The sequence below is a fragment of the Microchirus variegatus genome (genome assembly GCF_963457635.1).
Source record: "Microchirus variegatus genome assembly, chromosome: 6".
Classification (NCBI taxonomy): domain Eukaryota; kingdom Metazoa; phylum Chordata; class Actinopteri; order Pleuronectiformes; family Soleidae; genus Microchirus; species Microchirus variegatus.
The window spans coordinates 20,045,579-20,072,597 of NC_139807.1; the positions used below are offsets into that span (position 1 = coordinate 20,045,579).

The 27,019-nt window shown below is 40.1% G+C and overlaps 1 protein-coding gene across 1 annotated transcript in view; it reads right to left on the reverse strand.

The window, feature by feature from the left end:
- hmmr (hyaluronan-mediated motility receptor (RHAMM)) overlaps positions 1-25,607 on the reverse strand; it is a gene marked incomplete at both ends in the record, with an annotated part of 44,604 nt that extends 18,997 nt beyond the window's left edge. Inside the window, 19 exons of the mRNA XM_083890826.1 lie at positions 16,496-16,658; positions 16,761-16,937; positions 18,546-18,618; positions 18,760-19,473; positions 19,560-19,748; positions 19,870-19,986; positions 21,266-21,489; positions 21,580-21,728; positions 21,828-22,195; positions 22,278-22,348; positions 22,426-22,499; positions 23,501-23,566; positions 24,073-24,184; positions 24,323-24,409; positions 24,518-24,706; positions 24,858-24,935; positions 25,033-25,115; positions 25,199-25,297; positions 25,562-25,607. Of these exons, the coding sequence (XP_083746952.1) occupies positions 16,496-16,658; positions 16,761-16,937; positions 18,546-18,618; positions 18,760-19,473; positions 19,560-19,748; positions 19,870-19,986; positions 21,266-21,489; positions 21,580-21,728; positions 21,828-22,195; positions 22,278-22,348; positions 22,426-22,499; positions 23,501-23,566; positions 24,073-24,184; positions 24,323-24,409; positions 24,518-24,706; positions 24,858-24,935; positions 25,033-25,115; positions 25,199-25,297; positions 25,562-25,607 (3,079 nt within the window). The remainder of the gene's footprint in view (positions 1-16,495; positions 16,659-16,760; positions 16,938-18,545; positions 18,619-18,759; positions 19,474-19,559; positions 19,749-19,869; positions 19,987-21,265; positions 21,490-21,579; positions 21,729-21,827; positions 22,196-22,277; positions 22,349-22,425; positions 22,500-23,500; positions 23,567-24,072; positions 24,185-24,322; positions 24,410-24,517; positions 24,707-24,857; positions 24,936-25,032; positions 25,116-25,198; positions 25,298-25,561) is intronic.
- Positions 25,608-27,019: the final 1,412 nt, after the last annotated feature.

Below are 27,019 nucleotides of genomic sequence, written 5' to 3' on the forward strand. Positions count from 1 at the left end.
GACATTACCTGGCTGAATTATGTCTATTAGCTGCATGTAGACCCTCCCACTCCATCAGGAGAGCAGCCTGCAGATGACAGCATTAACTTTAAAGGCTTTATGGCATCTTCTTTACCCAATACATACTATTAATCAACTTAATGGCCACCATGACCCCTTTCATCGTGTTTCATAAAATAAAAATATGAATAAAGCTCATTACAGTCTCTATTGTGGAGAGTCTCAGCGATAAATCAGAGTGGTTCTATTAGAAGGATTGCCTCTTTGACAAGTCAGGTTGGTTGCACTAAATCATCTGTGCTGTTTGCTTTATTAAAGCTCTTTTTTTGCCCGTTACAATGCTTAAGGCTGGAATCTTTCACTTTACACATGCTCATAGTCATAATTCAATCCCTTGCCATCCTATAGCTAGTTGTGATAGTAAAGGCCTCTGAAATAATATTTCTTCCTTGCCTCTGAGTGAGTACTGCCTCTCTGACTTTTGGGGTGACTTGCTTGCTACTGACACATATTTTATTTAGTATATATCAGCGGCAGCAGGTGTCACAAAAAACGTCATCCCTCGTCAATCATTTAGCCCAGACTTGGTGAATGTCACAGTCTGTAAAATACCAGTCAGTGAAATCAGCACATTAACAAAAAAAACAAAAAGCTGATATTTAAAAAATAAACAAATAAATAAATAAATTGAGCCAATTCATCAAGTTCATCTGGGAGCCATTTTCTTCTTACATCACACTCGGGTAGAGCCACTTTCAGGCAAAGTGTCCTACGAGATTGTGACATCCAATAGTGAGATGCAGGTCATGACAAACTGACTCTTCTGCTCTGCCCTCCCTTTCCCATGCACGTTAGGGAACTATTGATGCTTTTCCATTATACAGTTCTAACACTTGGTTCCACTACTTAGTTTGGTATCAAGCAGGGTGCAATTTGTCAAAAAAAACATAAGGGGGATGTTGTTTTTTTTATTCAGGGACAAGAACATTTTATTGTAACTTGCCTAACTCAGCCCACCATGTTACTTAGGCATTACATATGTAGCAACGTTTTACTTTTTGTTACAATCCATCTACAATAATATTTTGATTGCGGCCGGAATATATATTTTTAATATTGTTTTCAGTCTATGATGTGTTCAAAACAACCAAAAACTCCACTGACTTGTTTAAACCAAAATGAACAGTAGTGCAAATTAAAATTCCACGTTTCCAGTTGTCCTTGAACCCATCACAAGTCTATTACAGAGCCCCGGACATGACATGGTCAAAAAAAGATTAAATTGTGGCCACAATATAGCTATAACCGGCGCACAAAATAGTAAATTGTGGCCACAGACTAGGTATAGGTGCGCAAGAACGAATAATAATATCATTCCTGGACAGCTGGGAAAGCAAATTGAGCGCACCTTACGGGACACAGTTACGGGATCTGCGCATGGCTGCTGAAGGGAAAGCAGCTTGAATTGTAAACCGTGTTTGGTTTGGCCTTTTGCCCACTTGTGATGGTCACAGCTGTCTGGACAGTGATCAAAATGCAGACATTTTTTTGTTTTGGCCTGATTGACAGTGAGTGATGCGTTGTCACGTTTCACCACCTGTGTGGTGAACAGGCTTGCGATGTTTTTGCCAAATCAAGTGAAGTCCAAAAGTTATGTCCCTGCCCTTTCCTGTGTAAGGCTCCACCATGCAATACCAACACCACACTGTCTTTAAGCCTCTAAAGTTCTGCGTAACCATGTCTTCAGGCTGCTTTTTTTTTTTTACCACTTTATTGTTTTCACTTTATCTCATGTATTTGTTTTGGGGTAAATACATTTTGGGTCAGCAGGGGGTGCAGCAGAACTCTACTGGGGTCCAGTAGAGAGGAGTATCCTCACGTCTTCTTTCCTGATAGAAATGTCGTGTTATTTACACTTTGTATACATCCACCGGAAACCTTGATCCTTTCCAGGGCCTTGCAGTTGGTCAACAATAAAATCTATCCCGGCGTCCAAGTCGTACCTCTGCCGGTAAAGCAACTGGCTCTCAATATTCTGTTTAAATATCTCTTGGTAAAAATGGTTCCTTGCAACGCCAGGCTTTTCAGAATATCTCTGTAGCTCATTCCCAGCCTAAAATAAAATTCAATCATATTAACGTTTTCCCTTTCCATCGTGTAGCTGTCACCCCTCTGCCTCTACCTAAGACCTTCAAGAAGGTGCGCTCAATTTGCTTACCCAGCTGTCCAGGAATTACATTATTATCACTTTGTGCGCACATTGTACTTATTTCGTGGCCACAATTTACTCTTTCGTGGCCATGGAATAGTATTTTGTGCGCACGTTATAGCAATGTTGTGGCCACAAATAATCTTTTTTTGACCATGTCATGTCCAGGGAATCTGTATCTTCTAGCCGCGAGGAAAAAAAAGCTCACATATTTTCTAGCGCAAGCTACCAGCTATATTTTCATTCAGAATGGGCATTCACAAATGGCTGAAAAGGCCAGAAACTACACTGTTAGTGTCCCTGGAGCCTGGCAGCAGCAGCAGAAGGAGAACCGGCGAAGCCGAGGAGCACCTGCTGAGCTTCAGCAGCCACAAGTTTTCTAATACCATGTCTAGTACCAGACAGAGCAGGTACTATAAAAAGTGACCAGGACCAGGTACTATACCGAATGGAAAAGCAAAAAAAACAACAAAAAACAAGTAGAAAAGTAGTGTTTGAACTGTAGAGTGGAAAAGCACCATATGGTGGCCTTCACAAACCACAAAGAATATTGTCCTTTGATAGAGTAATAAAACTCTGCTACAAAATGCATGCTTTGGCTGGTTTATCTGTTCGACCCGCTGTAGAAACATGACGACAGCCTCTGTAAGGCAAGACCATTCCCCAAATAACTTTAAAACAAGGCTTACTTTAAAGCTACGAGAAACAAACTATTATTTTGAAGCAAATGTACACTTGAGTGGTACATTCAGGGTTAATTTGCCAATTAACCCTCCTAAATGTTGCACACTGAACCTTTAAATTCTGTTCTCAACTGAATAAAGCAATAAACTCTCCATCGATCCATCATTTCACTTCCTCACAACTGACCAGCAACTGAAAAGACAATGAACAGTGAAAATCTTAAGTGACATCGGGACATGTTAACAACCAATTTAATAGCTCATTAGCTACTGTTAGACAACAGCTTACGTTAGCATTCAACCACTTCCTAGCTAACATTTCCCATTAATCAAGACTGCTAACTCCCATGCAACTGACACTGATCTCACGTCCTCAGCCTCACATGAAGCATTTCATGCTAATTTTTCATCTTGGTTTTTGTAATGTACCTAAATGTGATTTTTACGAGAAAGATCAGCATTGCTTAAACAATCATTTTATGGGCCACTAATGCACAAAATGGTGTCTGCCATCAGTTAATGACAGTATAAACTGAGTAAGTGCAAGGTTGGCTCATAGAATAGATACATTAAAAAGTGAAGTGTTCGGGCTGAATTTAAGAAACATAGGAAGTTTAGGAAGGTGGACCAGACTGGTTGTTGGGTCACAAGGACCAATGACAAGGTTGGTTGTGTCAGTAGGCTAACTTAAAGTATAACTAACCACTTTTTTTAGGTGGAAACCAATGTATCTCGTAATGTTATATTGATCCAGGAGCTAATTTTATCCCTGGCTTTGTTAGTCTAGTCTTGGGTCACTCACAGAGTGAACTATGGCGCTTTTCCACTACACAGCTCCAGCACGACTCGAATCTACTCGGTTTGGTAGGGTTTTCCATTACAATAGTAGCTCCTCAATGGGGGTGGAGTCATCAAAGCACTGCTGCATGAAACTGCTGTGATGTAATTTCAAACGTGACACACACAAACTAGTGACTAGTAAAGCAGTTGTTTTCAGTGTACTGAATCATTAGAATCAGTTTACTAAAAAGAGTGGCTCACAGAATCATTGCATGACCGGAGCGTTACATATGTATCAAGAATAGTCGGGCACCAGCTACTCCAAGGTGATTGGAGGACCCAAAATATAATACTGCTTAAAAATAGCACTGGCCCTGCTCTTGTACAACCACAAGCCCCTACCAGATCACACACCCTGCTCTGCTCCCCACTGTCCCTCCCTCCTCCTCCTCTCCCTCGTGGTGCTCTCAGCCCACATCTTGGCATTTATCAAAAATCAGGCATTGGGTGGAGTTAGCCTCAGAAGAGTGGGTTCAGTTCCCCTTTAAAGATAACCAGCTTGGTCCCTTTGAACTATGGAGAATGATGAAATAGAACGCCATGCATAATTGAGATTAAAGATTACAGCTTGGATATGATGCAACCAAGAAAGGATATTTTAAAGACAATATCAACATTGAAGGGGCTGGAAAAGGCTAGGGTTGAACTAAAAGCTTTGCAAGCTCATGCAAGAAACGTGCAAAACTCAACAACTTCCCTCAAACAAACTGACAGCTCAGGGATACAGACGGATGTGTGTGATAGTTACAATCACACGCAAGAGATGTTGACAGAGTGAGACGCTTTTTACTGCTGCAGCCACTGGAGCAGTTTTGCTGCTGGTGGTGAAGAAGAGGCAGAATGAGCCAATACCTCTAGAGCAGGTTGTCCAGATCATGAGACTAAAAGTTAGCAATGTCATGCAAATTGTCTTATACCCCATGCAAAAAAATAAAATAAATGACCACTGGGAATGTGTTACTGTAAATCAACATTCAGTTCTGGGCCAAATGGCGGCAATGCTTATTCCTGCTTTATTTCCAGTGCACCACTATGATACACATTAATCTTCTTCCCATTGGTACATAAATAGCCATGAATGTTTGCAGCTGTTGGGACAGCACTCAGTAATATTTATTTCATCATTCAAATCAATAGAAAGAGGGAACAAAGTAAAAAATACAAACTAGTAACCACTATTATTCTTCCACCGACTTGTTTTGTGTCCGGTCAGTTCATGCTTGCATAGTTGATGCAAGAAAAAACCCAGGGGAAGACAAACCACTGGCAATAGGAATGATGTGAATCACATAGTTAGATACAGTATATCGGGTCATTTTAGTGTGAAAGAGCCTTTACTATTTTTTGACCTTACCTTTTCAAATCCATAACATTATAGTATGACCACTGTCTCAGTCTACACCTATTTTCCCCAAGCACTCTAGCACTGAACTGAGCATTTACAGTAGCTCTTTGATTCAGTCTTTATTTGAGTGTATGCTACCTCCATGCTTAAATAAATATGTTGAAATGGTTGCGCTGAATTCGCAAGATTAAAAGTCATTTTGACATTTTGTTAAATTTACACAGGAGTCTGCAGATAACCAAGATCAAGATGCAGTTTCTGCATTCAAGATAAATGACATCCCAAGGCAGCCATAGTGAACAAGGGCATAGGCCAATCACGTGTGTGTGTGATGGAAATGCTGTGTGGATGAGAAGCTCAGGACTACATACTGTTGAATTATGGAGCAAACCCTTGGTGAAAAGCATTAAGTATTCTTCTGCGGTTTCTTGAAGAGAAAAAGAGAAACTCTCTGTTTCCACCTTTCTCCAGTCTCACTCTGCCTTTTGTTGCTTGTGTTTTTTTTTTCTTTGTGGTGACTCAGAAGGAAGTCCTTTTCTTTCACTTCAAAGAATTATCTTCTTTCTTATTTCTAAGAGTCGGGAGGGGGTGGAAAAAAGCATACTTTCACTAATTCCTAACCTTAGTGATTGAGTGTCACATATAGTTTGTTGCTCAGGCGATGCAAACCAGTGTGTGCTAGTACACAATAATAAGTGGAGTTATGCTTAACAAAAACCCCATCACCGACTGTGGTACAAAGGCCTTTCAGTAAATTCTCAATTTGAGGATCTAACACTGCCCTTGAATTGTTTAGGCACAACTGGGACTGGTGGAGGAATTAATTTCACATATTACCATACTCCCAAGGCACCGCTGACAAAATCTTTCATCTCTGTTAGGAAAAAAATAAATAACGGGGATTTAAGGAGAACACAGATAATTCAATCTTTATCTGTGGCAAGTCACAATCAAATGTAACGTTTCCATGGGATCCTGTTAGCTCAAAGGAGAACGTTGGAATAAAAGGGCAAAGCATCTGAGCCATCTCCCTTCCTGCTCTCCAGCAAAAAACGAAAACATGCCAAGACACACACGCATTCTCTCAGTAATGCACACACAGAACATAAAAGCTTCTCATCAACATATCAAAGCTGTACCTCCTGCTGTTCAACATGCTATATGGGAACCTTGTGGAAGCCAACAGGGCAAAGTACAGGCCTCCTCTGCAGCTACACAACACATACATATATATATATATATATATATATCGCACACCGACAGCTCCTGCAGAGAGCAGACAGTTACAGATGGAGATAACACTCAGGTGTCAGGTGTACAAGCGCCTACACACAAACATGGACATGTTTGGCATTAAGCTCCACAACCACCAGCACCTCTCGCTCTCTTATGCATTCACACTGGCACAATATATGAGAGGAAGTTTTTGGAGGGGAGATAGCACAATAAATTGTGTCATAAAGAGCTTGGGCTTCACAACATCAAGACAAACTCCACGAGATATCCAATAACAGCAGCATATACAGTAGCTCCATCTGCAGAAAAGCACCAATGTAGCATTACAGTTGTCAACATGCATCTAATCCAGTAGTTTGGAGAGCCTTACACCGAGTCAATATGCAATTTGAGGCAGGTTGGCAGAGAACATTGGATTGATTGATTCTGACCTTTTCCCTGACAGTACCTGCTGTACACATTCTCAACAAAATAATGAAAAGTGTTGAAATCCCCCTATCTTTAGCTTGGGCTGCTTTTCTTCTCACAAATAAGCGCCTGTTGTTAATCCCACTCATATGACGGGCTGTAGGTCTTTCTCTTCTTTATCTCCAAGAGCAGGGGGAGATAGACTCAGGGGGGGCTGATACCAGCCATATCGATTTTGTGCAAACATGGGAGGACACACACACACATACACAGCATTCATTACAGCAGGTGGTTGTGCACAGCCAGGCTATAATCTTTAAGATTTAACTTCATCTATCCTGACTACAACAACAAGTGATTTGTGATTAAGATAAAGAAAGATTTTTGTCATCAATACATACATGATATTCTAAAACTCATACGATATTTTTTACTTTGAAATATACTGCTCTTTTACTGCTGTGCTAGCAATGTGGTGGATGGCAAATATGGTGGCTCAGTGCATGGTTCCCAGAGGACGATCCTTAATGACTTTTCCCTCCCGGTTCAATAGCACTCCTCCAGACCTTTGCATTATAAAAGGGAGTGAGGTCACCTTAACAACTAACATGATTCAATCACAAACTTTGAGAGTAGCAGTGTTGTAATGAAACTAAGTACAAATACTTTGTTACTAACCTTATACTACAAAATTCACATATATTTATAAAATATATATATATAATACAATTTATTTCTAGCAACTTTTACATTTAATCCACAACATTCCCCCTTGCTTTGTTACACATTGCAACCAAATAAAATCAGAAGAAGAACAGTTGGTAAGGTATATATAGTGCTTTTCTAGTCTTGATGAGCTGCTTTATACTACAGTTTTGACATCCAGCCATATACACACATATTTAATACCCATTCACAATCTGCAACATGGGGTTAAAGGGGACATATTATGCAAAATCAACTTTTTAATCATTTGAATACTTATATTTGGGACTCTGGACGTCCTATCAGTCAGCAAAGTGTTAAAAAAGTCAGTGTCTCAGTCTATGTACAGGAGATAAAACGTGATGTTGATTTCCGCACTCATTGGGAAGTCACAAGATGCTAAATTCCTGGAATTTTTGTCTCGGAACTTTGTCCGTAAAACAAGCGAGAGTGCTGGTGAGGGCAACAGTATCCAGAAACCGGAAGTCCGCAAAGTCCACAGAGTCCTACACAAATCTGTAGCCTCAGAGAATGTATCTGTCCAGTGGATACATGTTATATATGACTGCTGGAGCCTGCAAATGATCACTTTCCCAAATGCTAACTGCTGTTAGCTCCCAGTACCTTCTGTGGTTGATGTCCCTTAAGTTTCGAAGTCATTAGTACAGAAGGTTACACAGTGATGAATAGTAAACTTATGGATTCACTGAACATCCACAAAACGAGCAGAATATCTCCGGCAATTCTAACTCAAACAACATCAGAGTCAGCGCTGCACACACCGGTGTGTGAGGAAGGCAGAAGCAGCTCTTATAGTCATTGTTGTGTCACATTTCTACCAATATCTCTTACATTTCTTATCCAAACCCTGCCAAAGCAGCCACTGCACACACTGGTGCCCTCTCTCTCTCTCTCTCAAAATGCATGTCTCTTCATCACTCAAGCACACCAGAATTTTTGCCGGCACAATGTGCCGAGTGCTCATATAGACGCCTTCAATGACTCTGACCTTTTCCTTTTCCTCCAGATATTTAACAACCACTGTCCTAAACACATTCAATAACCCACATGAGCGGAAAGCAAGGAAATAACCAGTATTATTTTGTCTACAGTTCATCCAGGAATATGAACCCTGTCCTGCTTCAATCTTAGAAATTCTTTCTGGAGGCAGAAAATATCCTGCAATTATTTTCCCAAAGAACCCACTTATAAAGAAGCAACTGATTGTCTGACTGGTTAACATTTGTCTCTTTGATGAAAATGATTCAAAACTATTGGGTAAACCTGCAAGAAATTTGCTGCAGACATTCACACTAACTGTAATTCATGCATTGAGTTTTTTATGATACCAAAATAAGCCAATGTTTCAATTTGTTCAACCACGTACATTTATTCAATTTTTGGCTAGAATCTCCCCTAGATATAAACAAGCAATGCTTTCACTGCATTATATCCTGCTATTACTAAAATGAACAAGTGCATTGACTGTATTCATTTACCAGTAGACCATAATGTTCAGCCTGCAAAAGGAAAGTTTGTGAGAGACAGCTGAAAATATTAAAGACTGTTTAACTTGTGTTCCCTAAAAGATCAGTTTAATTTTATAATAATGCCATTGTTTCAAATGTTCCATGAATCTCACATGATTTCATTGCCTCTAGAGCTCTAGAAGTTTTGTAATTTTTTTTTTTTTTTTACTTTGTGTCTGTGTGCAGCCTTTCACAATCATTACTTTGGCTGTAGAAAACTCCAACTACAGAGGGATGCAATCATAAAACTGATTTCCAATGCTGTCAACAAACCAGACTGTATCACATCAGCCCCAAGCCACAGTGAATCAACACCCTCTCTCAGTGAGAAATGTAAAGGATCAAGCACATTTTAAGCTGCTGCTGCTGCTGCTGCTCATTGGTGCATGGAAAGGTTATAATACCCAGTTGGGAGGGTCACAATACAGAGAGACACAACATCCTGCTCCCCTCAGATGTGCTGTAAAAAAAATAAATTTGCTCTCACATCAAACCATCAGACTGTGGGATGTCTCATGCAAACTAGAAACATGCCAGAGTTAAATTAAACTCTTTTGTCTCACACTGAGCAAACTTGCAAAACCAAACCACATGAGGGTTTAAATAGAAATCCATTTCTCTGTCCTGAAAATCAAACTGGCCATCATTCTGTCATGCCTCACCTCTCTCTTGGGGCTGTGTCACATTTATAACATGTAGTCATTTTCTCAGCTGTCAAACCATGGTCTTGCCGAGCTCTGTGACCCAACCTCTCCTGTCAACCTCTAATTCTCATCTGCTCGTTCTGTGCCTCTCTCTCTTCATACGTGCACACCGAAACAGGGAGATTTTCAAAGAAAAAACGTCATTGGAATTATAAACAGATCACTTTCCCCTTTAGTCATTATTAATGTGTGAGTGTGTGTTCTGTAAGGGTCCAGACAGAGAGGTGGCATAGCAAAGTAGGTCGTGACAGAGGTTAGTACTGGATTAGCGACTGTCACTGACAAAACAGGAGAGTTCAGTCACCAGGGCAGCCCTCTGACTCTCAATCACAGTCTCACATGCCACAATTTTACAGAAACTCCACAGACTTCTGTCATGGATCTGAGCCAACAGGCTGTGACACACATCGAGGGCAGTGTCTGGAACAGGCGGATGTGTCCAGTCTGTCTTTTGCATGGATGTGTACACATGCATCAGACAATGCTTGCATACGGCAGGGACACTTGACCTGCCAGAATCCAAACAGTTTGCCCTTGCTTATGATGCTGTGGGTTAATATATATATATATATATATATGCTTTCTTCTTTCAGCCCTTAGTGATTTTACATTTTTTAATGGCACTTGCTCAATATTAAAAGATTTGCTCCTTCTAAGCATGGAGGATTCTTGTGTAGCAGTATCCAGTTCTCAGACTTGGCTTATAAAAAATCTGCCTTCTTCCAGGCCAAAAACTCACAAAAAGCATAATGATCTGATCTGTTTTTGTTATCTGCTGCATCAGTCAAAGATTCTTCTTTCTTTTCTTTTTTTTTTTAATGTTGCAAGTCTCTTCAGTTTCCATCCTAAAAAGTCTGGGGATAATTACTGGAGTAAAAGGACTCACTATCAGACCAGATTAACAGCATTTCACTTGGCTGAACTCTGCATTCCCTTTTATCTCCTCAAACGCAGTGGAAGAGAAGACAAGTTACGCAACTCCCACCTTAGGGACCTAGCCGACTTTCCACCCAACTTCTGTCTGTCTGTGCATGTCTGGGGCGTCTGCCTCGTCCTCTGCTTTTTGATGTGCGTGTTTGAAGCAGTCATGCAACCGGGTCGAAAAGGATGTTGTTCGCAACTCTTGCCACTTTGCCGCGTTCCCTGGAGGAACACAGTTTCTAAAGCCTGGCAAAGTTGGACATTTCCTCGTTCTACATTTAACACCTTTTCAAATCGCAGCGCCAAGGTGCTGCATAGCTGTGTTCTCACCTTTCTCTCCGATCATTCCTCCAAAGACCTTCCTTTCATTTGTTGGGATTTGAAAAACTTGCCCTCCGTCTACCGTCATTTCACTAGACTCCCTTCATCTGAAAGAAATAAACATATGCTACCACATAATCTCAACAGCATCCAAATCCACTTTTATCACCTTATTACAGAAATGCATTTGATCGCACCAGCATGATAACCTTTTATATCATAAAATATGAAATATATTTTACTGTGTATACATTAAAATCAGCTCTTGGGAAAATAAACAAACTGAACTGAAATTATTCTGACAGTTCTGTGTAAAATGATGACAAGAAGACAGTAAGCTCCTACTCCATAACTTATCAGAATATAAGTACATTCATGTTAGAAGGTATTTATACAACATTTCTCATATGAGAATTATTTATGCCAAACCCTTTCTCAATGGTAGACCCACGTCAATCAATTAACAATTATGACAGCACTTGTGTTTTTTTCCATATAGAGGCTTTGCCCCGAATAATAAACAACAAAGAAGGAGCTAAGGGTAAAGCGATAAAGAAGCAGGCAGAAATGCAACTTTACAAATGCCAACAACCACAAATACGCCAAGGAAGAATTCATTATCCTACGAAAACACAACATTCAAGCTACTGTGTTTGGTTCCGTTTCATATTTCAATGCTGCTTATACTCCACTGTCATTATTTTCGAGAGGATTCATCTCAGTAAGAGGTCAGAATGCAAGTGTTTTGCATTTTCCCCTCTTTCAAATGGTTTGAGCCACACAGTACCACAGTATCAACCAAGAATCTATAAAGTGTGTGGCATTTCTTTTAACAGCATTTTTGCTCAGTCGGTCATTTTTTTTCAGTGAATATAAAAATGTATGGAACAGACCAGCAACGCACAGAATGAGCTCTGTGTGAAACCAAGATATTGCTTTCTTTGATTGAGGTGCTATATGCATATCAAAAGGTGCTACACCCACACAAGTATTTGCCTTGATACGATGCAAATACAGATCCACTAATGTGTAGTATAAGAAAAAAAAAACATTAAATGTACTTTGATTCTAGAGCAGCATGAGTTGATTAAGGAGCGATAGCTCAGTCTATCTGTAGCCTTTTAAGTTGGCAATGTTCTTAAGGTCACAATAAACAAGGTCCACATATCTGCATATTTTAAAAAAGAAAGATATTATTGAATCTTTCATCCAGTGAATCACTGCCCAGAACAGACTGCAGCCAGTGAACATTGCAATTTAAATTCACTGTTACAATGACAGCAAAAAGGACAAATAACACTTTCCAGGCTTTTTTAGAAAACAAGTGGTTAGGACACTGACAGACGCCTTGAGCAGCAAGACCTAGTTTTCACTCCTGGACGGCTGGACCATTTTACTGCCCGTTCCCCTGCTCTCGCCCTGTTCCCTGTCGCTTCTCTGCTCACTGTCAAATAAAGGAAACCAGCATTTATTTTAAAAAATGACAAAAATCACATGGCTCCTGCTTCTAGGACAGTTCTGCAAATGTATCCATCTCTATAGAGTCAAAAAAACAGTCACTGCAAATCTAAAAACATACATATATACTTTAAATGGCTTCATTTAAGGATAAATTAAACCTCAGTGCCAAAGAGGTGATGATACGCAGCTGTGTTGTATCCACATTTGACAACGGAGTCATCATTTGATCTAAAATTATAGTCTGCCACCTCTCATCTGAATTTGGCCCACCCTCATTACAAAAGGACAGCTGCTGCACATGACAAGATGCATGTCAAAACTGCTGCAAAAAACAAAGCTTTTGGAAAGGACAAAAAAACAAAACACTATTATATTTATGGTTTAATCCACTTTGTAATACAGTAGCTGTGTAAAGACAGCATTTACATGAGTTGTAGATTTGCTTTCGAGTTCAAAGAAATAGCCATATTTCAGGGTAGTGGGTTAGATTTGATATCACATTACAGAAAAGAACATAATGTAAATAAGCTTTTTGCATTCAACCAGTCTGAAATGTGTAATGTGTAACTATTTAAGATGGTTTACTATATTTTATGAAAAGCCTTTTGTTCTCATTTGTTCCTGTGCTCACAGCTCCAACTTTAAATGCACCATGAATGGTCACTAACAGGCCTCTAATCTAAACTGTGATCAGAACGTGACATATGGTGTTTGTCTCAGTCGATAAACTGTGCCAGGCAGGCCACCAAACAGCAGGGGTTCAAATGGGTATCACTCTGGGTGACTTCTCAACTCTATCCCAACTCTGCTGTTGGTACGTGTTAAGTTAAATGACCAAGTGCCACTCAAGAGCAGATCAACGTACTTACAGGTCAGGGTGTTAATGAAAGGACTCTTGTGCTTTCCGCTGAGACTGACAAAGGCCAGGTGGACATGGGGAGTTATAAAGTGGAAAGGTAGCCAAGTGGAGATGTTCTCTGTACCTGTCCCATAGGCCAAGGCCCTCTTCATTTGAAGCCACAAAGCTGCTCTGGTGCACCAAAGCTTCAAACACAGGTAAGCGAATTTCTCTCCTGCATCGATTCAACATTTTAAATTTATGTATAATAACCAGGGTGAAAATGGAGAGTAGCACAAGCAGGGTTTAATGCAACTAACCTGCTATGCCAAGAAGCCTGGCTTTCAGCCAAGAAGGATAGAGGAGTGGCAGGCCAGATAGAGCAGGCTGCCAATGCTGTAATGCCTGGCACAGGAGCATTGTTAAAGTCACTGTTAAAATGATTCATTTTCAATCCAATAATCTGCAGCACACCATAAGATGACCCACATCCAGTCTATATAGCATCTGAACAACTGCTAAATGTATTTTTCACCTTGAAAACAGAGGCTGAACTTCAAACCCAGGAGAATATCCATCAGACACAGGATTTCATTTATAATAATTCTTTAATCTTGGACAGATCATTCACACCCTTGAGTACTAGCTGCTGAGCCAGACAGCAAGGCGGGGACTGACCTTGAGGATACACCGACAGTTTTCACAATGCTCATTCTGAGATATGGGTGATCTTTATAGTTTGTAAAAGAAAGTGCGAAAGTAAATTGAGATCATTTTGGGGTAAACAAAGGAGAAGCCAGTGTGAGCTAATCATTTTACAAAAAAAAATTCAGTGATAAAGCAGTAGAAGATGAAATTTCAACGTGTCCAACATCAAACACAAGATACAATTTTGAGAGTTGACAGAGACTGAACCATGTAGAAGTACAACATGCTTCATCACCATATAGGTCCCTTCTCTTTATCTATACTGTGTGACTCCTCAAACTCCCAGAAATGTGCATGTTTTGGAGACTTTGAGTCCTCCAGTGACTTTTCTACATACCTTGTTTCACTGCAGCTTTTCATCTGGCCTTTGATATCCAGTGAAGAATTAATTATTCAGTTTTCTGCTCACTTCAAAGCCCATGTTTTGAGTTGAGGAATTGCTGCATGCTTTCAGTGTTGTCTTCCCACTATTACCCTATCATGGCCAGGAGGTATGTGGTGAACTATCATATGCCAACTATAAAATATCTACATCCAAAAAGGTTACAAAAGTTGCTTAATCATGAAGAAAGGTCACATTGAATTGATGATTTATGTTTGGTTTTTAACTGTCAATTACTGAGGAATGAAGTACTTATCAGTGGATTTGGACAAATACATTTATTCTGTATGGTTATGTTTGTGCTGTGCCCTAGTGGTCTCCTTCCTATGGCCAGGGTACAATGGTCACTGCCAGTGATGCTACTACTGTTGCTCTACTCATACGAGTTGTCCTCGACCCCTGCCCAGCATCTGTGTGGCTCCCAACTGGTGGATGCTCTCTACTCTATATGTGGAGAAAGGGGCTTTTTCTACGGTCCCACTCGACCCTACAAGCGAGATTTGGAACATCTGCTCGGTAAGGTTATATTAACAGTGGAACAGTTCTGATTTATTTTGTTTGAGTTGTGTAAAATAAGTTCCAATTGTCTCCTTGACGGTTGATGTTTAGAAAAAAACAGCATGACCCCCGCCCTGAGAGACCGGTGTGGCTTTGAGTCTTGCTGTATTTTTGCACCATGTTCAAAGTTCAGACTCCCACTAATGAGAATGCCAATTTGGATGCTAGCTGGAGGAAAAAAAAAAATTGTTGAGGGACAGCATGCTGGAAACTATAACCATGTATTTGTACAAGCCATCATTAGTGTGCAAAGCCCCTCTCTGGCCACTCTGAATTCAGTGGTGTTGCCAGGCTTTGGTTTCTCACTGTTGTTTAGCATCTGATGTGACAACTCCAGTAAACACATACAGTATCTTGCGAAATACCCAAATTCATCATCAGGTCAATCCCAAAATGCAGTGTTTAAATCTTCCACCTCAAATATTTGATGTTTTCAATTTAACTTGAGGTATGAGCGACGATAAGCCTTTGTTGGAGCACTGTGATATCTCCTCTTGAAATGGATACCAACAAGAGTAAATGAATTGGGGAGATCAGATTACATAGTCATTAAGTCTCTATTAATGCGTGAGCAGTCTAAATGGTAGTTTGAGGAATTGGGAGGTCTGTGTAGCAGCAGTGAGATTTAACACCCAGCTATGGAAACTTTCTGCACTTCAAAGGGTTCCTGTCAAAAAGATCCAGACAGGAGCAGAGCCTGTGGAGGGGAATGTCTGGTCATCGTGGAGCAGTGCTGCCATAAGCCTTGCGGCATTAACCACCTGGAGGGTTACTGCAACTGATGCGCCACCCCACAACTGAGAAACAATCATAGCTTGTAAAAAGATCCCGAAGTCAATTTCTGGCACAATATTTGCTGGCTATGTCTTATCAAATGAAGGAAATAAAGCTTCATGACCCATAACCCAAAGCTCCGCTCTGCAAGATGTCAATGTGTTCTTTGTAGCTGGTATATGTGGTGAATGAAACATGGGTTACCTCAGCCCTTTGCTGTCCCACACGCTGTGGCTGCAGTGCTAGAGTGCACTCTACTGGCTGAGGACAGGAAAGGCCAAAAAGGACGGAAGCAGCAAAGGTTTTCATTACAACAATTTCACATTTGGGAAGCAAATAAATCTCAGATCATTTTGCCTTTATTTGCAAAGAAGAATTTTATAAAGAGCTACTCCATGTCAAGTAGTTCTTATTTCTGCTGCCCTAAGACTTCTAAAAAACTTACAAAGATAAAATTCTAAAACGCATTATACATTTTAATGCCAGCTATGCTTTTTTAAGCAACAAAGACTTGCATCATCTACGTCCTCATTATTTTCACACACCGCTGCCGTTAACACATTTCTTTTAAAAATCGAAATACATTAGGCTCTTTTAAGCAACATTTTGAGTACAAAAAGCTATAAAACATTGGCATATGAGAATGTGGTGAGAATGTTTAATACTTGTTAGAGGCTGGTCAAATAATCAAAAAGCCAAACCTTAGAAATTAAAAGTTGTTAGTTTGTTGAAGAGCTCCGTTATGATTCCCTGACAAAAAACAAACAAAGAATTAGGCTTCCACACAAATAAAATGTAACTCATGAGCAAACATGATACTGTAATGTCTTATTAGGGTATTGCAGTGTATTGGGAGGTCAGTTTAGTGCTTACCTTCTCTAAGAGGTTCACTGGCTTCAGTATGTCTGTTCTCCTTGTCGTGTTGGAAAGCTTTGCTGGGATCAAACTTGTGGCGAGGAGCACCTGGCAGGTTTGACTTCAGCTGCTCCAGATCACTCTTTTGTCGGCTTAACTGTGAGCGAAGCTTAGACACCTCCTACACACACACACAGTCAGGAAGAAGCAGATGAAGTACATGCAATTGAACCATGCTTACTTTGGAACAGCAGACTGCTGCTCTTGTGCCCATATGATTCACCTGTTTGAGGGAGATGTTCTCATCTTTCAGCTTCATTACATGTTTAATCTTTTGCTTCTGGTTCTGGTGGCCCAGCAGACGAGCATAAGCGTCAGCCAGTTTGTTTAATTCCTCTTGATTTACCCCATTTTCATTGAGCAGTGCATTTTTCTCTGCTGCAAATGCGTTGAGCTGTTCCTGTGGACATACAGATGTTACCATTACATTTTTATTTTTCAAATAATTGTACCAATGACTGTACAATATAAAAAGATGGCTGACATGACAGCGCCCAATAAAAGAAGCCAAAACACCTTCACCACCATCTAGATATTAAGCAGATGGGACAAAAACATGTACAGTATACACCAAATATATTTTTTTGCGTTTCATATGGTTGCTGTTATGTCCGGAGGGGAAATAAGTAAGGGGTAGGGCTGGGCGATATGGCCTCAAATCAATATCACTATATATTGAGCAGCTCACCTCGATAACGATAAAAGAACGATAAGTTCGAAGACGCTAGATGATGTCATCGCCTAATTTGCATAATTGACCATGTATATGTGTTTTATGTTGTTCAGATGTTTTATGACTGATATGTATCAAATGCAGTGATTTATTTTGTGTGAGACAAAACATTTACATTGTGCTCTGCCCTGACTGTAGAGACTGACTGCCTGAGCCATTGATCAAGTATTTGTGTTTTTTTCTCCCTTGTCGTTGTAGCACGTCGTATTGTGTGAAGGTGTAAAAAACCTGCGGGCGTGAACGCATCATTTAAAAACCAGGAAGCGTATCGTCATTGGCAACAAGTGCTCTCAGCGGCTCTGTTCTTGTTGTAAATTAGACTGAGGCAGCAGGTACAACAAGCTCCCGCTGAGGGGTAGACGTACGAGTATATTTACAGCTCAAAAACGGATTTAAAAAAATTGTTTGGTTTAAATTGAGCACAGGCTCGCAATTACAGTTAATGTGTCGGGCCGGGTTCGGACACAACGTGCACGGGCTCGGGTAGGGTCGGGCTTGATTTTCTGGGCCCGATCTAAGCTCTAGCGGGGATCCCGGCAGCACCCGCTGCTTGTTGAGAGGGATACATGCTTTCACGTGAGAGTTTCCAAACACCACAAGAGACTTCAATAACACCAAAAGTTGGGAGATTTGTCACAAGTCGCTAGGAGGGGTCAGAAAGTCACCAGATTTAGCGACAAAGTCGGCAAGTTGCCAAAACTGCTACAGCACCCGTCGCGGTTGCCACTTCGTCTTTCCTCACAGTCCCTTTCCCTTCTTGTTACAGAGGACACAGCCAAAAACAACTTTTATTTTCTTATTCTCAAAATTATCAAATATATCGACATGGGCAAAAGGACGTCAACTATCGTCGTAAATTTCGATAATGATACATTTATATATATATATATATATATATATAAATACATATACATATACACATATACACATATACAAAAATTCAATAAAATGGATATATCGCCCAGGCCTATCACAATGGAAAAAGTGGAGACATATTGTCCATCTATATACACAATCACTTCACCATGTTTACCAAGATTTACATCTGCTGTTTGGTGTCAAGAATATTTTATACAGAGCTTTCATCACACAGGATTTAGCTGAATGTAGTTGTACTGAGGCTAAAGATCAATCAGAAACAAACATCAAAACAGTAAAGTTGTGTATTCTTAAGCACAATCTGAAGCTAAATGGAGTGGATTATCTGTGATTTCATCATTAAAAATAACACAATTTTCCATCTTATTACATTTTACTTGATTGTAGACAACTGACCTGGAAGGGCCTGACTTTAGCAAACAACTCCTCGTATTGTTTCCTCCAGTGTTCCGTCTCTGAACTTGAGGAGCTTAGAAGAAGAAATAATTAGTTTAAAGGTGACATAATGTAAGAATGTGGCCAAAAATGGTTAGATTTAGTACATAATGCACCTTTAAATGAGCAAATAAACAAATGCATGAAGACAATATAAACAGACACGCATACACACCTCTTTTCTTGTGCTTCAGTCATCTGTCTTTGCAGTTCCTGTCGCTGCTCTTCCATCTCCCACTGCAGTGTAACCTTCTCCTGTGACAGCACTTCCACCTGCTCTTGCAGAGCCCGTCCATCTTGTCGCTGTTCTTCCAGCTCACGCTGTAGGACCTCCATGATGTCTAATTGAGCCTGGAAGTTAATACACTCTTGTACAACATCATCTAAACGAGATTGAAGCAGACTTCTGTCCTGTTCTGCCACATTTAGCTTATCTTCAAGGAGGAGCCTGGACTGGTCTTTGAGTTGTAATTGAGACAGAAGACTCTTTTGTTCCTCCCATACTCTCTCAAGCTCAGCTTGCAGTCTGAGCACTTCAGACCCGACCTGCTCATGGTCTTTCCTTTCAACCTCCAATGCTCCCCTGTTCTCCTCAAGAGCGGTCTGAAATTTGACTTTCTCTTTTCTTTCTTGATGGAGCTGTTCCATCATTTCCTCTTTTGCAAAGCTGACTTCCTCCACTAGCTTCTGTGCTTTTTCCTTCTCATTTTGAAGCAAAGTAAGACTTTGACCCCTCTGTTCCTCTAATAGGCCCAGAGCTGCTTCCCTCTCCTTTGTCTGCAGCTGTAGCTCTTGCTGTAGCTGACTGATCTGGTCGATGTGGTTCACCTCCATGGCCTTCATCTCTTCGTCTTTTCGTGCAAGGAGAGTCTGCACCTCCAGCAACATTCTATCAAGACAAGGAAAAAAGGACTTAAAAAAGGCAGGAAAGTGACAGTTATTTCAACACAGGCTGAAAGTAAATTTGACGCTTACTTTGCACTCTCTTCCCTGGCTTTCACTTCAGCTAACCGTCTCTCCTCCAACCCCTCCTTCATGCTCTTGATCTCTTCTTTTTGTTTAACCACTTTGTCCATCTCCTCCTTCATCTGCTGGGTAACCTTCTCCACCTCCTCTTCCAGCTCTTTCTGTCTCTCCTCTTCTCCCTTCAGAGACTCTTTGGTACTAGAAAATAAGACAAGCAGTCTCTGAGTCTCTTTTCTAGGTTACATCTAGACAGATTTTAAGCTGAATGCCAATGCAAATCACACTGATGTCGCAGGAATACCAACACTTAAGCACTCACCTTTCCAGCTCTGTAACAATGTCTCCAATCTTGCTCAGGGAGTTTTTGCGTGCATCTTGGAGTTGTCTTGTGGCTGATAAATGCTCCTTTTTCAAAGCTGCCAGATCTTGGCCTTTACTAAAATTGGCAAGAACACATTTTAGATGTGGAAACATCTTTTTATTCTTTTCTAATTGTCATTTGACCTACTTTGTTTTTTCTGGAAAAAAAATGTTGATCAGGATGAAGAGACATTTCATGGACATGAAATGGGGATTCCCAGTCATTGGAAACCAGGGTATTTGTACCACAGAGGTTAATGGTGCCACTACCAGGCAGTTTATAGAAAGCTAATTGAACCCAACTACATTTGGTTAGAAAATTATACATATCAAACTATTTGTATTAATTAATTTCATACAGCCAAGTCAATTATTAAAATGATCAAAAGCCAGTGGGCTGTGTAGTGCAGAAACAGTATAAAGGGGGATCGAATGCTGGGTGAAATCTACTTGATTAATAAGCAAGTTGTTAAAATGAAAAGGAGCAGAAAAACAGTAGAGACAAACAGTTCAGAATATTTGAAAGGATAAATTAGTTATGAAGTTGTCAATAGATGAAATAGTTACATAAATTAATAAAGTAGTTCTCATTTTGAACTTAAATGACAAACAAGCAACATACTTCACTAAAAGTAATGGATCAAGCGTTAGTTGGTTAGTCATGGGTTAAATGGCTTCTGTCACTCAAAATGGTTGTGGTGCAAATGCAAACTTTTCACTGAATATTGACAGGTTACATGTATGAAATGCATCAACATCTCAGAATGAAACAACAGTTCATAGCAGCATATTTACAGTTGAGCTTGAGCTCATCTGACATGTAAGTCTCTGTGATGATAGGGTATGAAAAGCAAATAAGTCTGGGACCCACTGGTCTAACAGACAGATGCATTCAAGGTATGGAGTCATCGTTAGTTGCAGACACAAGTCACATGTACACACTTGTCACCTTTTCCCATTCATATACTGCCATATAGCACACAAAGCACACTGGGTGCCCTCATATTCAAGGAATTGGGGTGCAAACTTCAAATTGCTTATACACAGAAATAGACAGTGACCCACAGTGTATGTGTCAAACCTGTGATGGACTGGCATCCTGTCAGTTATTTTTCTCGTTTATACTTGAGATGTGTTGTGTATTTTGGGATGTGTTCACAGCTGCTCAGGGCTAAAAACACGGGCAAAATCTATGGATCCAAAAAGGGCGTTTTGCAAATATAATTAGCTGAACATTTTAATTGGAAACTCAATCTTGATTTTTGTGATGAAAATATTTTGAGGTGTAAATTGTTAGTCTCTAAGGTTACTTTTCTGTAAACCCTTCTGAGTGTATTTGGCCTTTGGACACTTACCTCTCCAGCTGTGCCCTAGCATAACTCAATTGTCTCTCCAGCTCATTGTTTTCGTCCTGCAGCTGCTGATTTTTCTCTTGCACCTCTTGACTCCTCTGTTCTTGCTCCTCCATAACAGCAAGCTCACCCAGCACCTCCTCCATCTCCTCCTTCAGCTGTCTTAGCTGTTCATCTGTGTCTTTCCTCTCCTGCTCCACCAGCACAGACAGAGAGTCCACAAGTGCCTGTGGGAAACGGGAATGAGCAAGTCATGGTTTAGAGTCATTGCACCAACTGAAAGACATTTGCCAGATTAGAGAAAAGGTATGCGTCACCCTTTCTCTTGTCAGTTCCTCATTAAGAGTGGCATGTTCTAGCTGGAGCTGGATTTTTCTCTTCTCCTCATCTCGTTTAACCTCCTGTAGCAGGTTGAGTTCTGTCTTTAATTCCTGCACTCTCCTCAGCCCCTCCTCCTGAGTCTTGCCTAAAACCAAACAATACAGACAAAACATGCATCACATGTCAATAAGATTTATTTGTGCAACTTATTATTATAATATTTACAGGATCTTAGGGAACATACTCCTCTCCTCCTCAGAGTACAGACATCGCTGTTCAAGATGTGCCACCCTCTCATCCAGCTCCTTCTCCGTCCGCCTGAGCACCTCCCTCAGTCTAGCAAGCTCTGCCTCCTGCAGGCGAACTGTTGCTTGAGAGTTGAGCACTTCTTGGTTTGCTAACTTTATCTGCTCCTCCATGTCACTCAATGACTTTTGTGCAGACTTCAGCGTCTGCTCTTGGTTTTCCAGCCTCTTTTCCACTTCCCATAATGCATCCTTAGACAACTGAAGCTCCAGCTGGAATTTCAGTGCCTCATCCTCTTTATGCCTCAGCAGATCTCGAGTGGTTTCAAACTCAGTGTTGCATTGCTCCAGTGTGGTTTCCAGCTGCCTGTGGAATAGTGACAAATGAGCATCATGGAATACAGTTGAGAGCGAAACTCGCTTAGAGGAACCATGAGGCATGCGTTTACTTGAGTTTCTCCAGCTGAAAACCAGTTGTAGAGTTTTCTTGTGTCTTTTCTTGAAGCATCAAGCGAAGATCCTACAAACAAAAATAGGTAAAGCACACCCTCCAAAAAAATGACCGACAACAAAATAAAAATGTTCACTCTTTTTAACCTGGATCTGGTCATTGGCTGCATCCAGATATTCCTGCAAGATTCTGATCTCCTCCCTCAGCTCTCGAATCACAACTGGAAAACATGAAAGAATGATGGGTGGGAGCAAGCAAACGCAGGGTTTCCCCCAGTGAATTATAAGCCCGGCGGGCCGATTACATGGGGGCGCAGCGCACAGGTGCCGGTTGAAACCCAGTTCACACCATCAAATACGTCATCATTACGGTTACATTGTTCTTGTCAATAGAGATGTTATATTTAGGGATGCACCGATAATTCAGCGTCTGAAACACAGGCTTGGCTGCATACGCCGCAGATTATGAACTCCACGCAACATTCACTTCACACCAGAAAACATTCGCTCTCTTTGAGCAGTTGACTAAAGACATCAGCTCATCTGATGCATCCGTTATTCCCTTAATTGCAGCACTAATGTGTCTTCTATATAAATATTGAGACCACGGAGTGAAAACAATGAAAACTGCACTCAGTAAAACTTGGTGACAGAATCTTTGTGCTAAGATCTACTCGGAACACCTGCACTTCATCGCAACTGTACTCGATCCACGTTATAAAGATCATTATTTGTATGTGGGGATAAAACACATAGATAAATGATCCAGTCTGCTTCGCAGAAGTGACGAACAGCACAGGAGAGGGAGAAGAGAACAGCGCAGGGGCGGTGCACAGAAATAAAAGGGCCGTCTGTCTGCACCAGATGAGGCAGATGAGGGGGCACTACCACTTTTTTATTTATGTTGATTTATTTTACTTTTAAATGTGACCATTGCATGGCTTGTTTTAAGATTCACTGGCCGATTACTTAATTAGTATTTTACTTGAGTGGAAAACATTTATATTATTTATTTCTATAGAATATTTTTGTGAGACTATAGTTGGTGTTTAAGTATTGTTAATACATTTCTTACAATAACAACATTTTTTTTTTACAAAAACAGGTTTTCTGGGGGAAACCCTGAAAAGCTACATATTGTATGCAGGAAATAAGATAAAACATCTAGTAAATGAGTAATAATGTTAAAATGTGTACATATTATCAACATGACCAAACTCACCATGTAACTTAGTATTCTCATTCTCAAGCTCTTCATTCTGGATTTTTGTCACTTGATGGAGTTCCTCTATAAAAAAGTTAAAATACTTTAGTTTAGTTAGGCTGTACTAGGGCTGCAACAACTCATCAATTAATGATTGAATACTAAATGAATCACCAATTATTTTGATAATCTATTGGTTTATGTTAAATATAACTGTGTATGTTAGTTTGTGTTATTATGTCTCCTTAAATGTGAGCAGTTTCTGATTTCTTAGCTCCTCTATAACAGTTTCAAATCAATTTAAATTATACATTATATCAACAGATTAATTGATAATGAAAAAGACAGTTAAATGCAGCTAGGGATGGGACATTTTGATGGTATGATTGCCATCTAGTGTTTCATGATTATAATCCATTATTTTTCAACATCTGAACATTTTCAATTATAGATTTATTTTATTGCATTGTTCCTATAATGTTTCTGGTTGAATGTTGGCTTCAGTTGTTGCCTTTTTAAACATCCGTCGAATTTTCCTTATCATGCTACTGTTTGTTTGTCTCCCATGGAATCATTATGTGAAAACTTACCCATGTCTTTGTTTCTGCCTTTTAGAGCAGTCGCAGTAGCCGTGGCAGCTTGGAGGTCTGCTTCTAGCACCTTCAGGTGGCCCTCAGTGTTAACCTGCAGGACACTTAACTCCTGAACACACACAGTTAATACATTAGCAAAAAATAATGTAGCTGCAAATGTGCTCCTACACTTACTTAGAAATGATCTGAATAAATTATGAGTGAAGGTTTTGAATGAATAATGAGAAGAGTGCATACATGTACATACCCGACTTTTAACGTCCAAAGTGTTCCTGGCCTCCATCAACTCCATTGTTAGTGAATTGATTCTCTTTTTTGTGGTGTCAGCAGAAACCTAGAAAACATTCTACAATTATAACTTGTATAAAGGAATGCATAAATGTTTCTTTTAGCTCCTAAAACAAGGTATCTAAATACACTAGAGCATCAAAGCTAAACACACCTTGTTTTTAAGAAACTCATTGACTCTCTTGAGCTCAGCCCGCTGTCTCTCAAGAGTGGTAACACTGGACGAGAGGCCCGTCTTCTCCCTGACTGTGGCCAGCAGCTTGGCCTCCACCCTCTTCAGGTCTTCCTCCAGGGCAAGCAACCTACGATCCTGATCCCCTCGCTGCTGAATGAGGGACCTAATCTGTACAGAGGCAAAATCAAGGGTCTAAATCCCACATTACAGTATGTTCATGTCAGTTTGAATTGCAGTTCCTCTGGGTCACAAGAACTGGCTTTCACAGAACATGTCATATTGTCATTTAGTGGCAACACTGACAGACGATGAAGAGTACCTCTTTCTCCAATAGTTTCTGCTGTTTCCTTTCCATGGTCATGCCATTCTTCTCTTTCCTGACACTTGACCCTTCCGCCTGTGTTTTTAACGGGACACACAGATGGAAGATTTTATGACAGAAGCAGGTGTATGAGGGGAGTTATTACAGGTTATTAAGGTAACATTCAACTTACAAGACCATCAACCGACATAGTCCTGCGGACAGGTGACACCAGGAGATTTCTGGAAGGAGATGGCGGTGGCAGGAGAGCAGCAGCTAAAAAAAATAGAGCGATTACATTGAGTTTTAAGCAAATAAACGTAATTAATTTGCTTAAAGTGCTAATTTGATTTACCCACCAGCCTTTAGAGCTCTGAATCGATCAGACTTCTCAAAGGACGCGGCTCCCTTAGGGTCCCCGGGTTTAATCTCATAGGACCCCGGCGCAGGGGCACAACCTTCGGCCACACGCACAATGTTAGCACAGTCTGCGTCACTTCGACAAACAAAATGCTAACGTCTGTTAGCTCATATATCTAGACAACATTGGCTTTGCTGTTTGACTTATCTCCGCTAACATTTACTTGTTAAAACTTAAGGACACGACACGTTAGCGTTTGTTGCTGACAATACGTACGCCAGCTAACATACTTGAGCAGCCAACTGCCTTAACCAACAGTTACTAACATGCGACTAGTTACCAATGTGTGGACGTCACTCACCCATGTTCTCGTTGAACCTTTTCAGCGGGGCTCTTGAAAACGACATTTTTACAGCCAGTTTACGTGAATAATGCAGAATTGTTAAGTTGTATCCACAAGGCTGCAGCGCCCAGTGACACACACAATAATGTTTGTGTCTGACCGCTGAAATTTCAAAAATAACGTCATACGTACGTTTATGTACGCAGGACCAATAGGCATCCGGCATTTTGTCTGCATGACGCTGCCCCGCCCCCTTCCTTGTCATCGGTTCCTGCCCTTCTGGTATTCTGCATTATATCAGACCCTTCTGACTCTAAGTGTATCATATCTTATGTATATTTGATAAATGTATATGAACTGTATGTTAGCTGAGGGTAGGTACTAAATTCATCTTAACTTATTTTGTGCTTTTCACATAGGCTACCAGTGAAAGCACAAAATGTAAGCACATCACAATCATAGCGTTTAAATCTAATCTTGTATTTGAATACATTTTACATATTACAGATAATCAATCCAATTTTGATTTCTTTCATTTTTGTCTCTGTGTTGTTTTTTATGTCTCTAGTCTCACCTTGCTGCGCACAAACAAACAAACTCCAAGAACATAATAATAATCTCCTTGGAGAAGGATTTTGACCTGTCCCTGGTGTCCTCAACAGCACCTAAGACCCTGTTTACAAGTGACAACAAGGAGACAAATCTAATTAAATGATCTACGAGAGGAAAGGCTGAGAAAAACCTGAAGAGACAAGTCTGTTGACAACTTTAATACTGCACTCAAAGGTAGAACCCACTGAAAACCAATATTGTAAATACATTGTTTCAGTTAAACATTTTTTTTTATTTCTTGGAAATACAACATAATTCCAAATCCTTAGCAGGACCATTGTTGTACATGTTATACTCTTTTCTGTTTTGTTTTTTTGTTTGTTTTTTTTTGGACTTGAAAACATGGTCACTTGTACAACAATATAATAAACAAAGCCTCATGTCACAAATGGAGCCATTGATGACAATAAATTACACTTGCCATGCTAAGGTTTCAAGATTGATACATTGTACCTTCGTTTTTACTAGATTAACCTTTAAATGAACAATAAGTCAGAGTTGAATAAATATAATAAAAACAGTGACGTTTTTAAAAAACAAAACAAAACAAAACAAAAAAATCTTCATTTAAACCGAAGCAGAAAAAGATCAGAGGGGTTTAGGTGGAAGTGACCTATTCATAATTAATTTGTTTTCCTTCTTATGAATAAAAATAGGGACCATTTTTTGCATATTGTAATAACTTTGCTAGCCCTAAAACAAAAATCAATTACCAGTAAATACTGACTATAAGTAGGAAACTGCCCTTTAATTATAATAGACATTTTAGTTATGCTTTTTTTTGTTCCTTTATGTGCAGTTTGTTTCACAGGTCTGTTAAAACAGAATCACCCATTCACACTCAAAACAGGTTAATTGAGTACA